Here is a 14,000-nt window from a genome sequence, read left to right on the forward strand (position 1 = left end):
GGTAGAGTCTTGGTTTCCCAGATCCTAGTCTGAAACTCAACTACTCCACCACACTGGCTTTTGTGAGGTGCTGCTGTTGAACAGTAGCAAGCAGCAAGTCCTGAGTGAGGCATGTAAGTTGCAAGGTATAAAGTCACCCAGTGGCTGCTGCTGGCTCTGGCCTTCATAACCCCTCCCTCCAAGGCCATAAAAGCCTTGAAAAGGGCTCTGCTCTTCCCTCATGCTTTTTACTGAAAGAAACCAAGGTTTGAAGGGTGATAATATTGTGTTGTTGCCCAATAACAACCACTGAGGTACTTTGTTTCTTGAAGCTACAGATGCCACATCTATTGGTGAGGCTGTGTTTTCCATAATGGTGAGGGGCTTTGGCTCAGTGGAAGAGCATCAGCTTTGCATGCTGAATTTCCCAGATTCAATCAATACAGGAAAACCTGTATTGTATCTTCATGGCTCCAGTCTCGAAATTTACATCTCCACAGATTTGGCCATGTTAAGAATGATATATACTGCTGTCAGTGAGCAGTGTGTTCACCAATGAACACGTCACTGTTCTAGATAGATGACCAAACATCTGATATCACACCAGTATTTCTATGTAAAATATATATCAGTCAACCTTGTTTTCCCTCTGCAAGAGCTAATTGAAGCAAAAAGTATACATTTAAGTGATTCAATTCAGATTTGAAACCAGGTAAACCTGATCTGGAACAGAGGTGGGATGAAATATCCAGAGGAGTCTCCTTTCGAACCCTGTAAACCTGGTATATGAGGATAGGTAAGACAAAAAATACAAACCATTTTCTATCAAGTGTTTATGTGTCTGAAAAACAGCTATAACCTCTGATTAATGGCAGAATTCACTAAGAACTGCTGCTGTGAAAGTTCCATTCTTTTCAGCTATTCACAGAAGAATTTACCCAGGAGCTTCTCAAGGTGTTTGCCAGGCTAACTAAATATTTGTTAAGGGAGCCCTTTCAAAATTAAAATAAAAAATAAAGCCTGGATCCAGGATGTAACTCTATTTGATCAAGTCTAATTACATCTTGCTTGTATCCTCACTTGGTCATAACATCTGATGCATTACATGTTCTATGGTGGGAACTTAATTTGTAGGCGCACATGGGCCTAATATGAATCAGAACCACAGCACACAGGGAGATTGGCATAAGCCCTGGTGAACTGCTGTTTATCCCTTTGGGAAAGCTTATATGCAATACCATGGGGCAGGTTCAGGGTGGGACAATGGCACTAGGAGAAGGCTTAAGTCCCTTTTTCCTACATGCCACAATTCCAATCGAAATAGGCTGACCCTTGACTGGGAATTAAGTTCCCAGAATGTAACACACAACACACATTGCACAGACTTGTGGAGGATGCAAAGAAAACACAGTGTGCAGTTAGGTCCTATGTCAGTCAGTTTAAATGTTAGTTTAAATGTTAAATTTATGGAATACATTTTGTAAGCAGCACTGTTCTGCAGGTTAACTTTAGCTGCACTGGTGCAGACCTCAGACTCAGCAGGAACTCACAGGAGCTCAGCTCCTGAACCTTTCTGATGGTTCCCCCTCTTCCTCCCCACCTACCTTATCCATTGAATAGTAGGTGCAGCTGCATCACAATCTCTGGATTAGGAGAGCGGGACAGCCAGTCAGCCACCAGGGACTTTGCTACGCCCCTAGCAGCCCTCATTAACCCCCGGAGAAGCCCGTGCCACCCTTTCTCCACTTCTTATGTGATTTTGGGAGGTGCATGGCTTGCTGGTCTTGACTTTGCCCAATATTTTAACCCAACCTCACACAGGTTTTCTATGTAACCAGTAGATGTAAAATCAGATGCAGATGCTGAACATTATCCTTCTGTGTAACACAAGCGACTAGTTTTAAATAATGAACAGACTATCTTGTAAATGTAATTAAATTATGAAAGTAATTACAACTCCATGCTAAGAGCTTTCATGGCTCCTATTCATTAAACATAAATCAACATCCTACCAATAATATTTATAGAGTATATTTCAGACACTCAAAAATTTCCCATTCTTCATCTCAATCACTAGCATACTATAGCATCACTATGCTACGTAGAAAAAACTGTGGCTTCTCTAAGACCATATAATTCATTCATAGCTGAGGCGACTATCACCTCATAGCTCCCACTACCAGCAAATTGTAAACTAGACCATCTCTGATATTCATTCTGAAATATACACTTTGACTCAGTTATTCTGTTACACTGCTATCATTTTACTGATATTCCTTGGGTGGCAGGGGAAACTAACATTTGACTATCATTCTTCTTACAGGATTGTCATTTTAGGTGTAACTGTGATGCACTGCACTTTAAAGAAGCTTAGAAGTGCCGCACAAACAGCTGAAGGACTATGAAGGGCTAAATCTTCACAGAAACACAAAGCCTAGAGTGACAGGCTGGTCCAAGTAATCTGATTGGTTAGCATCAACTGAGCAGAGAAAGTCTGGAGAGAGCTGCATGCTAAGGAAAGAGACAGTCAGGTTTCTGCCTTGAGTGAGTTGAGTACTAAATAGAGATGAGCATGAACTGAATTATGAACCAAAAATAGTCATGAATCAACTTCAATTTGTGTAATCTCACCCCCATGAAAATTCCCAGGTGGCTTTGGGAGGTTTGTGTCAGTAGACAGGACTTGGAGAAGGCATTTAAAGAGACCACAGTCTCTTTAAATGCCTTCTCCAAGCCATGCTGCCACAGTGGCAGAAGTACGGCTTGCAAAAGCCATTTAAAGCCACCCTTTAAATGGCTTTTGCAAGCCATGCTGCATTATGAATCACGAACCTCAAACTGGTTTATTAAATGGAAAGGTTGTGGAGGTTTATGGTTTGTGAGACTCCATGAACCTTCGTGAACCTCCATTTTCCCAGTTTGTTCCCATCCCTAGTGCTGACTAGTCTGATTTCAGCCTTAGCTGAGAATAGTTGAGTACTGACAGTTTCAGAATTAATCTGAGAGCAGTTCAACACAGATGGGAGAACTGTGGGAAAGTCTGCAAGGATGAGCGGGTAGTTAGATAGAGACTCCTATCTGGGCCACTGAAAGAGGGGCGAGAAGAAATTTCCCTACTCAGTCAAACAGGGAGTTAGCTCTGAAGAGGGCAGTTCCCTGGTCTGGTATGGCTAGAAACTGCTTTTAGAGTCAGTTAAAAACTCAATACAAGTACTGGTGTTTCAAGAATAGGGGTTTGGGTACCGGAAAGAGAGTACCAGCCTTCTGGAAACTGCTTTTAGAGACCTTAGAGTCAGTTAAAAACTGAAGATGAGTACTGGTGTTTCAACAGAAGGGGTTTGTGTACTGGAAAGAGAGTACCAACCTTCTGGCAGAAAATACTCAAGGAAAATGTACTGAAATGCTTGGGAGAAACACTGGGGAAAAAACCTCCCAACATAAAAAATTAAGTAACTATGAAAAGCTTAAGAAACTCTCATTAGTTTAGAACATAAGAACTAAAGAACTGATTTTGCCTCAGAATTTCATCCCCTGATTTCACCTGTCCTTTCCTTTCTATATTAAATAAAGCATTTTGTTATTTTTGAATTTCAAAATGCTTTGAGTGCCATTTCAGTTGTTTAAGTTAAGGGGGGCTCCTGATCCCCCCCCTTAAGGTTCCTGGGCTAAGCCAACAGCCAAAATATCATACTGTGACAAGGTGAGACAGAGTGCTTCAGCAAGGAAGAAAACACATAACTAAGGTGGCTCAATCAAGAAAAAATGGAGGAAAAATCTTGCCTCTGAAGGACGGAAGTGGATAGGGCTGTCATAGTGACACTGCCATCCCACTGAACATCCAAGCCTTTTGTTCCCTTGACAACTGCATGTCATCCTATTGTTTCTTGAGGTCCCTTCCTGTAGTTTTTCATTCCAGCTTTATTCCGGTTTTCCCCATCATTGCCTATCAAATGTATCTCTCCCCTTTCCGCTTTTGGTATCCTACTGCTTCAATTGTACCATTCAATTGTTCTCAAGCTAATCCTTTTTCTCCTCTGCTAGTGTTGCATTAGCTCTCATTTACAACCCAATCTTACCTGAAAGGAAGTATCACAGAGTTGAATAGTGCTTTCTTCTCATCGTTCCAAAGGGCAGCATGTTTATTCTTACTATTTTCAGCAGTTGTTCCAACCATTCCATTTTCTATTGTTCTTCTGAGTGTGCCTTCTTATTGTAGGTTTCATTTTGAATGTTTATTAGGAGGACTTTGCTGCTGTAAATTGATGTGGCTATTTACTGTAATGTCTGTTGGAAATTTATGTGATTTTCAGTCTGATGCATTTTTATGAGGCACCCCGAGTCCTTTTTGAGCAAAAATTCTGACTAATTAAAAAAACCACACAATACAAATTATCCCATGAGCTCAATCTTTATGAAATATGATGTTACTATCACAACATAATAACACAATAATGAGATTAGATAAAAATTAAAATTCAATAACAATTTAAAACTGCCGCAAGCAGCCATATGAACATACAAAAACCTGGGTGAACAGTTTAAAAGCCTGGGTGAAAGGGGAATGTTTTGACCTTTTACACCCAAAATCAGTAAGCTGCCAGGCTGAGCTGCCAATCTCTTGGTGGGGCCTGGAGATCCCCTGGAATTAAAACTGATTGCCAGACAACAGAGACCTGACCCCTGGAGAAAATGGCAGCTTTGGGAGCCAGAGTATATAACAATGTACTCCACTGAACTCCTTTCCCACCAACCTCAGGCTCCTCCTTCCAAATCTCCAGGAATTTCCAAATCAGAGCTGGCAATCCTAGTAGCCAGGTGAATCTCCACTCAGAGGGAGTGCCTTAAATGGAGCACCACCATGGAAAATGTCCTTTGTAGTCACCCACCATACTTCAGATGGTAGAGACATCAAGACTGGGGTTTAATTCAAGATCTTCTGTTGGACAGAGCAACCAAGATAAACCTCACACCCAGGGAAATACTGATTGCCATTTTGGGGTCAGTCAGCAATTTTTCTCCAAGTCTGTTTGGCAAGGAATTATTGAGGGGTTTTGCCATATTCTGGGCCCGGAGCAAGGGGATGTATATGGCGGGGGCGAGGGGTTATTTTGTAAAGTTCCTGCATTGTGCAGGGGTTGGACTAGATGATCCTGGAGATCCCTTCCAACTCTATGATTCTATTATTCTAATAGCATTATCAGCTTTTTGTCATTTTTATACCAATGTGGGGGGCAGGCTTATGCATCTTTTAAAACATCCTACAAATACACCTCATCCCTGTATATCCATACTGGAAGAAGTCTTACCAAGTGAATTCCTGGCTGTCATGCAACCATTTACAGCCTGAGAGCTTCACCAGGGGCAGGGAGTGGTGATTCTACTCCTGGAACAAAAGAATGGCCTTCAGTCTACACATGCAGTAAAATGAAGTGCTAGAAAGACCAGTATCACTTCACATTGCAAGTATGATTTGATTTAAAAAAAATTCACTACATAAAAAGAGAACTTTCTGCAAGTAGTTTACAACAGGGCTGGGGGAGGGGAGAGTTCAGTCAATCTTCTGCAGTACTAGTTTTCAACTTGTCTGCTCTGTCTCATATTACATGTAGTACAAGGGTGTCAAATGTGTGGCCCGAGTACGGGCTCAGGCCCCCGGAGGGCTTCTATCAGGCCCACGAGCAACTCACTGTCATCCGCTTCCTTCTCTTTCTCTTGCTTCCTTCTGCAGCATATTTGCTTTGCCAGGAGCTACACAGCAATCACACAGGAGCTACACAGCAAAGCCTCTATTTTCTCCATTGGCTGACCAGCACATGAAGCAACTTATGTACAAAAGCTTGAAATGCCCAGCCATTTCATGTTTCCCCCTGGGTCTTAGGCTCAAAGCATTGATCATGAGATTTCTGTAATGAATGTCAATAAATCAAAAGTAGGCTTGCAACTTATTCCTGAACAACACCTGAATAGCATACTCAACACAGAGATATTGTCTCCTGATTTTGATGCAATAATTTAAAGCAAAAGGTGTCAGTTATAAGAAACTGTTAAATAAACAAAATATTGCAAGAATGCTAATCTTTTAAGCATATTTTATTTTAAGGAGTTTTTTTTTAAAAAAATCTTTAATTGTGTTTGTGTGTGCTCTTTATAAAGTTTATATCTCCACTACCAGGCATTACATTTAATGATACGTATACCCTGGCCTTCATGAGTTTGACACCCCGGTGTAGTACCTTAAAAACACACAAAGAATGTTCAAAAATGAGGTTGTCAGATTTCAAACTGGTCCTTCTGTCTCTTTACCACCAGTTTCAGATGCAGCAATTTCTCAGGGATGTCAATGTCATTTAGTTTTATGCCATTAAATACTTCAATTGCCTCTTCCCCTTGCTGGTTGGCAACTCAGTTAAGAACGCATCTATCACTTGAAGTAAAACAATCCACTTTTCAGACTCATTCTGCTTCTCATGTAGACCAGACGACTGGCAGAGGTTCTGGTGTACTGTAGCTGTAGAGCGACAATGGTGAGGGAAACGCACTCTGCTCATGCTCACATACAACGCCATCTTATTATACACGGTTCACAGCTGTTTCTGGACAAACCTTGCCAAGCAAGTCTGCGACTGAACCCACAACTTTCCTGTGACGAGCAGGAATCCACCCTTAAGCCCTACCCAAGCATACTTCGCTGCAGCTTACAGGCATCGCAACTCGTGCGAAAACTCTCTTCACGCCTTCGCCCAGAGTGAGCCGGGACAGCATCCTCCTCCTCCTCCTCCTCCTCCCCAGGGCGAGGGGAAGGCCCCACGCAGTCACTCGCGCGCCTTTTCTTTCGGACTTCCTGGAGCGACGAGCCTCGCATACCGCCGGCAGCACCTGCCCTCGCCGGGCTCCGCCTCACCCCTCCCCGCCATTTCCTTTCCTTGGGCGTGAGCCGGGCTGCAACGGGGCTTGGGTGTGGAAGGAGGGGACGGCGGGGCAGGCGGAGGGGTGGAGCGGAACGGCGCTGGGGGCGGGCGCCGGCGCCGAGGATCGCTGCCTGGGTCTGAGCCTTGGCATTTGTCTTGGGCGCCTTGGCGGAGAACGCAGCGCCCCGAGCCAGAGTACCCGAAGCGGCGGAGGAGCCGAGCTCGGCCCGGGCGCGCCCCGCTTCCCCTGAATGACGGGCGGCAGGTTCGATTTCGACGATGGCGGCACCTACTGCGGCGGCTGGGAGGACGGCAAAGCCCACGGGCACGGCATTTGCACCGGGCCCAAAGGGCAGGGCGAGTACGCGGGCTCGTGGGCGCACGGCTTCGAGGTGGTGGGCACCTACACTTGGCCCAGCGGCAACACCTACCACGGCTACTGGGCGCAGGGCAAGCGCCACGGGTTGGGCGTGGAGACGAAAGGCAAATGGATGTACCGGGGCGAGTGGTCGCACGGCTTCAAGGGCCGTTACGGCGTGCGCCAGAGCCTCACCACCCCTGCCCGCTATGAGGGCACCTGGAGCAATGGGTTGCAGGACGGCTACGGCGTCGAGACCTACGGGGACGGAGGTGAGGGAGGAGCCAAGGAGTGGCCGCTGGAGGGCGCCTGGGATTGGCCCACAAGTGGGCGTGCAGAGTTTAGTTCTCTGCCACACGTGCGGGTGCAAATGTGGGGGATGCACACAAAGCTGCTGCCGGTTACATTTGTATTTTCCGCCAGAATCTATTCACTCTTGACGCTCTTAGGCAGATGCATGCAGTTTGTGAAACACAGGGAAGAATGATACCCCTGCCCACTTAGCCTTTGAGCATCCGGGACCCGCCTTCCGCTTATTAATTGCTAGGTGTATTTTTGAAACGCTCGAAGTGATACACACTGATTACTCTTTTTGTCTTAAAACTGCTAAAAGGGCCAGCGTTCTCTTTCTCCATAAATATAAAGCTGCCCTAGTCTCCCCCCCCCCCCGTAGCTTTGGACTGGTTAACTTTCTGTGATCTAAGGACAGAGGATGTTGCTGCTGATACTCTTGGCTGTTACTCTCCTAATTCTGGGATCGAAACACAAGACTGTGGAGTTAATGGGCATCTTTAACATGTTTTTTAGTAATTTTCCTGCCCAGGTTTTCTGTGGCACATCCATGTGGTCTTTTGTGCTCCACAGCGTTTACTCAGGAAAGATATGGAAGCAGGTGAATTCCCAAAAGTGAATTAGAATCCCCGCTTTTCCTGCAGGCAGGTATTGTCAACAAGGTGGGGAAAAGGAAAAATGTTACCACCTGACTATGTGATGGTGTGATTAAAAACTTTAATAAAGGGGGATGTAGCCTGTATTATGCCATGTTCAGTAATGCGCTCTTGGTCCCTCCCACTTATCTGTTTGGACACACTTTCCATTTAATGATAGGGGATATGCTAGCTGCTTAGGTTTCTTTTGAAAACACTCTGAGCTAGCTTTTTGGTTTGTTCCAAAAGGCAACCAGCTCAAAGCCTTTTTCAAAACAAACCATAATGGTTTTGTAGTTTCAAGACCACCACTGTTTTTGCACAGCAGATAGGATTATTTATAAATTTTACCTTTCTGGAACAAAGTAGGATTATTGGAATTTGGAAATCTGTTGTCTCTGTTGGTGGATTCCTACATAACGTTTGTAGTAGCATTGACACTGATGTTCATAGGCACAGTATTTAGGAAATCTCACTGATTTACTGTAACTTTCTAAAATGTAGAGGTGGACGTATTGTATGAAGATAAATTTTGATGGGTAACTGTGTTGGTCTGAAGTAGCAGAACAAAGTTTCAGTCTGGTGGCACTTTTAAGACCAATACAGTTTTATTCAAGGTATAAGCTTTTGTGTACAAGCAGTATTCTTCAGATACATGTATCTGAAGAAGTGTGGACGCACATGAAAGCTTATACCTTGAATAAAACTTTGTTCATTTTAAAGATGCCGCTGGACTCAAACTTTATATTGTATGAAGGTGCAATTTGCTCTAAATCGTTTACAGTACCAAGTGATACGGAGAAGTTAACTGCTTATCAGTTGCCAGTATGAGGGCATAGATGAAATGGGGTTCCAAGTACTGAATACCGAGATGTGAAAAGCTTGTACTGCAAGGATATTAGGATAGTTGACTTGTGGTATGTTTATGGCAAAATAGTATTCTCCAAAAATAGTATTCTCCGAATGCCTATTCAAAATATTGTATATTCTGTTAAATTTGTAGCACATGTTAACAGCCTAGCTGCAATGATTAAAAAAACTGACTACTTCTTACCTTTTTTAATACTTCAACAAATGGCTGAAAAATTCTGAGTTTTAAAAATCACACGTATGGGTGTAATTGTAAGTAATAAGTCCATATTTTTAGAATAACTACTTGAAATATCCACTCTGAACCAAGCATATGCTTGTCTAGTTTCTAAAACTGTCAAGATAAATGGGCTGGACATTAATCTTTAATCTTCTGACATCAAAGTAAGCACAAGGGGTATCAGAAGTTCTTTCAGGTCAATTAGAAGTACATCTTGTCCACTTTCACTGACATACTGTACTTCTGTCATTTTGAGCACTGTACAAAAAAAAAGACAATCCCTGATTATTTATACTGAAAAAATTTCTTCGAAATGATAGAGTTGATTTAATCAGGAGAAATATGTAATTGGATTAACCCTTTCAACATTATTCAATTGCAGATGCAATCCTACCTCTTTTTGCTTTGTGAGAGGCTGCTTATGCATGTTTAAAATGCATTTTTTTTGCTTGGCAGCTAGGATGTGTGGCTGCAGTGCACTGTGAGACCTAAATCTACATATTGGTCTGCACTCTTAACATAAATGAATGTTTCAAGTGGCTCTTTAATTTCAAGAGAATTTACTTCTAGGAAACATTATTTAGGTTTGCCCAAACCTCTGCACATTTACTTGAAAGTTAATCCCCCTGATTGTGGAACAAATTTTGAGCCCAGTGGCACTTTTAAGACCAACAAAAGTTTAATCAGGATCTGAGCTTTCATATGCAGGCTCACTTCCTCAGTACCTCAGATACCTGCACACGAAAGCTCATACCTTGAATAAACTTTTGTTGTTCTTAAAGGTGCTGCTGGACTCAAAATTTGTTCTGCTGCTTCACACCAACGTAGCTGTCCACTTTGATCTACCCACTGATTGTGGTTGGACTTACTTCCAAATGTACATAGGATTAACTTCCAAGTGAACACACAGAAGATCAGAATGTCTAACCTGAAATCTAACTTGATTTCAGCATACCTCACAGTAAAATCAGTTATACTGGTAAGTATTTTTACATTTGGAAATTATAAACTGGGCTTGTTTTACTGCCAGATCTTTAAACAGAACACTGAAGTGGATTTCCCTACATAAAAATGTAGAACAAGCCATGGGTAGGGATACCTTCACTATCTTTGTTAGTTTCAGTCCAGCAGAGGTTAGCCATGCCTGTGTCCCACTGAAACCTAGCGAACATTATTTGCTAAGTTGTGCCATTGAAAGCAGTGGATGCTTCAAGAACCTTGTCCCAGACAGTGGTTTATTTTTAAAAAAGAAAGATTGATAGTATTGGGTTTAGAAGCAACAAGTAATAACTGGCTCATGGTGACCCCAGGCATGGGTTGTTCAAGCAAGAGATAAGCAGAAGTGGTTTAGCATTATCTTCCCTTGCATTTCAACCCAATCTTCTTTGGTGGTCTTCCATGCAAGTACTGGCTTGTGGCCAACTCTGGTTAGCACCTAGCCCTCCCAAGCTTGGGCCAAACTCTGCTGTTTTGGCTAATTCAAATCCCAGGTCAACCCCAAACTATCTTTATGACTAATTCATTTTACAGCATTTGAGGATAAACTAAGACATTCCTAAATACAGCATATTAAGAGCCATTAACTTTGCAAAGAAATATTCCATTTTGATCTGATTTATGACAATATTAAAGCCCTATTTTTTCATTTTAACTGGTCAGCATCTGGATATGCTAAGAGGGCCAATGGTTTAGAGCTAACCTGTGCTGCAAAACCCACAAGCAGAACCAAGCCTACTGTCCTCTACTCATCCAGTTCTGCCTTTTCCCGCTTCCCAGTTCAGCGAACTGGAGATGAAGCTCTTTCAAGGCCCAGTATATGCACTATGTCATAATTTATGCTTGGTTTGTGGCACACTTACAAAAAAGATTGACCAAACTTATAACAGTGGATTTTTTTTTTGTTCAGCAGATCCTGTTATATAATAAATTGCTGTTATGGAATTACGTGAGAGTAATATCAATAATATTAGTATTCTTAATGTTTTAAGTTTACTCTTGTATACCAGGGGTGGCCAACGGTAGCTCTCTAGATGGTTTTTTTTTTGCCTACAGCTCCCATCAGCCCCAGCCAAAAAAAATGTAGTGGCTTTGGTATTAGTGAGCGCTGGGGCTGGGGCTGTTGGGAGTTGTAGGCAAAAAAAACCATCTGGAGAGCTACCGTTGGCCACCCCTGTTGTATACATAAGAATTCTTGGGTGGTGGCTAGCTATTTCAGACTGTCCATATACTTTAGTGAAAAAAACATTGGAGTTGAATATTCATCACTGTTGAGTTACACATAAATGTAAAAAAAAATTAAGTGTTTATTCAATCCCTTTGCTTTATATTTCCTTTAAAAGGTACATACCAGGGACAGTGGACAGGAGGGATGAGACACGGTTATGGGATGCGGCAGAGTGTTCCATACGGCATGGCAACTGTGATTCGCTCACCCCTCCGGACATCTCTGGCTTCGCTCCGTAGTGAGCAGAGCAATGGCACTGTTTTACATGACATTACCTCCGACAGTCCAGCTGGTACAAGAGGAGGGTTTGTCTTGAATTTTCACAGCGATACCGAAAGTATTGGTGGTAAGAAAAAAGGAGGCTTGTTCAGAAGAGGATCCCTTCTTGGTAGTATAAAACTTAGAAAATCAGAATCAAAATCATCTATTTCTAGCAAACGTAGCTCTGTCAGGAGTGATGCTGCTATAAGCAGAATTAGTTCTAGCGATGCCAATTCTACTATTAGCTTCGGGGATGGGGACTGTGATTATTGCCCAGTGGAAGACCATGTTGATGCTACCACAACAGAAACGTACATGGGAGAGTGGAAGAATGACAAACGTAGTGGCTTTGGTATTAGTGAGCGCTCAAACGGTATGAAATATGAAGGGGAGTGGCTAAATAATAAGAGACATGGATATGGATGTACCATGTTCCCAGATGGCACCAAGGAAGAGGGAAAGTATAAAAACAACATTTTGGTCCGTGGAATAAGGAAGCAGCTAATACCGATAAGGAACACAAAAACTAAAGAGAAAGTGGAGCGAGCATTAGAAGGTGCCCAGCGTGCAGCTACCATGGCCAGAACCAAAGTGGAAATTGCAACCTCAAGGTATGTACACCCCTTCCTTTATTTTCACAAACCAAAATCCTGTTTTCAGCTGTACTTTTGCATTGGTAAAAATACAGTTATGTAAGCACAGGTTTAAATTTCACAAGTGGTGAAATTGTATTGCCTGTAGTGGAATTGCACATATGACTTGAACCAGATAATTTAGTTCAGTATTTTTGAGAAGAGAAGGATTTTAGGGTTTTGAAGTGAAACAACTTGGAATTATTGACATCTATTTTTAGGCATCTTGGTGGCATAGATGCAGTTCAGGTAGGGTCTCCAACTCCATTTTGGGAGATTCCTGGAGATATGCGGGCAGTACCTGGGGAAACCAGTGATTGAAGAGGGGAGGGAGCTCTGTGGCCATGTGATGCCATCGAGTCTATCCTTAAAAGCTGCCATTTCCTCTGGGGGATCTGATTTCTGTAGCCTGGAGATCAACTATAATGCCAGGATAACTTTAAACTCCACCTGGACATTGGCAGCCCTAGAATCTGGCCTTGTTTGCCATCCCGATCTGCTGAGTGTAATCCCCTGGCATGTGACATACACCTGTGAGAAAGAAAGGTGTCTCAGTTGGTTTGGTTAAATGCCCTGGCATATTCACCTTGTCCTAACTGGAATGGTACATAACCTCCTGTCCATAGTTATGATTTAGTGGGTTATGATTTAGGGTCTGGGTATCTTTCTGGAATTACAGAGGAATGTACTTTCAGAAGATGAAGCAAAGCAGGCATGTTACATTTTTTAAAAATACTCAATAATTGCATTGCTATAAAATATCTAGGAAAGTAAATTAATAGTTATTTTAAATGTTTCTTCAGTTTGTTGTTTTCCAAGTACCACGTCATAAGAAAGAATATGTTTCTCACAACTCAGTTGCAGCTGATACCTGGCAGTAAATGGATTTGCATGAAATGGTCTTTTAGGTTCTCTAATGTAACACCATGTGTTTAATGTTAACAAGAACATAATTTCCATCAATAGCTTCTTTCAAAGAAATGTATTAATGTTTTCAACTGGTAATGGATATTATTCTTGTGGCAAGCTGTGCAACAGAATCAAATGATTCCAGGATCATGTGAATGGGAAATGTTTGTGCAGATTGTTTAACTTTTGGATATAGTTTGTTTAGAATATTGTAAGCAATACTTAGAAAGGAGTTTTATAGAATAGATACATACATTGCAGTCTTAACAGCAAGAAAATATTACACAATATAAGCTGAAAGGAAATGTTTATATTTCACTTTTTAAAAAATGATCTTGTGCAACTGACTCTCAACTGTTTTGATTATAGGCAATAACTCTTACATTCACTGTATATACGATACTAATGTTCACTATATATTCACTGTATATGCAATACTAATGATTTTCAGAATTGTCAAGGAGCAGGGAAGAAGCTTCATATCTGAATAATATGTTTGGAAAAAAGATTTAGGCATATGCATAAATAAGTTGTATATTATAGAACTCAACTTTAAGATTGCACCTAGAGTGGGAACGTACTTGGTTACACAATTTGCCCTCCAAAGAATGTTGGTATCTGAAGTCTATTAAAAAAATAAGAACTTGGCAAGCTTATCAGCTAGCTGTGTTACATCAATAACTTACTCTCAATGTGTTCAAGGAACCATCCTA

At 42.0% G+C, this 14,000-nt stretch overlaps 1 protein-coding gene across 2 annotated transcripts in view; it reads left to right on the forward strand.

The window, feature by feature from the left end:
* Positions 1–6,834: 6,834 nt before the first annotated feature.
* Positions 6,835–14,000, forward strand: part of JPH1 (junctophilin 1) — a 105,436-nt gene continuing 98,270 nt past the window's right edge. The window contains exons 1-2 of one of the 2 annotated variants that reach the window (XM_060243626.1): positions 6,835–7,517; positions 11,601–12,357. In XM_060243626.1, coding sequence (XP_060099609.1) covers positions 7,139–7,517; positions 11,601–12,357 — 1,136 coding nt within the window. In that variant the 5' untranslated portion in view covers positions 6,835–7,138. The remainder of the gene's footprint in view (positions 7,518–11,600; positions 12,358–14,000) is intronic. The other variant, XM_060243627.1, reaches the window with a different exon arrangement.

Source organism: Heteronotia binoei, chromosome 7, assembly GCF_032191835.1.
Source record: "Heteronotia binoei isolate CCM8104 ecotype False Entrance Well chromosome 7, APGP_CSIRO_Hbin_v1, whole genome shotgun sequence".
Taxonomy (NCBI): domain Eukaryota; kingdom Metazoa; phylum Chordata; class Lepidosauria; order Squamata; family Gekkonidae; genus Heteronotia; species Heteronotia binoei.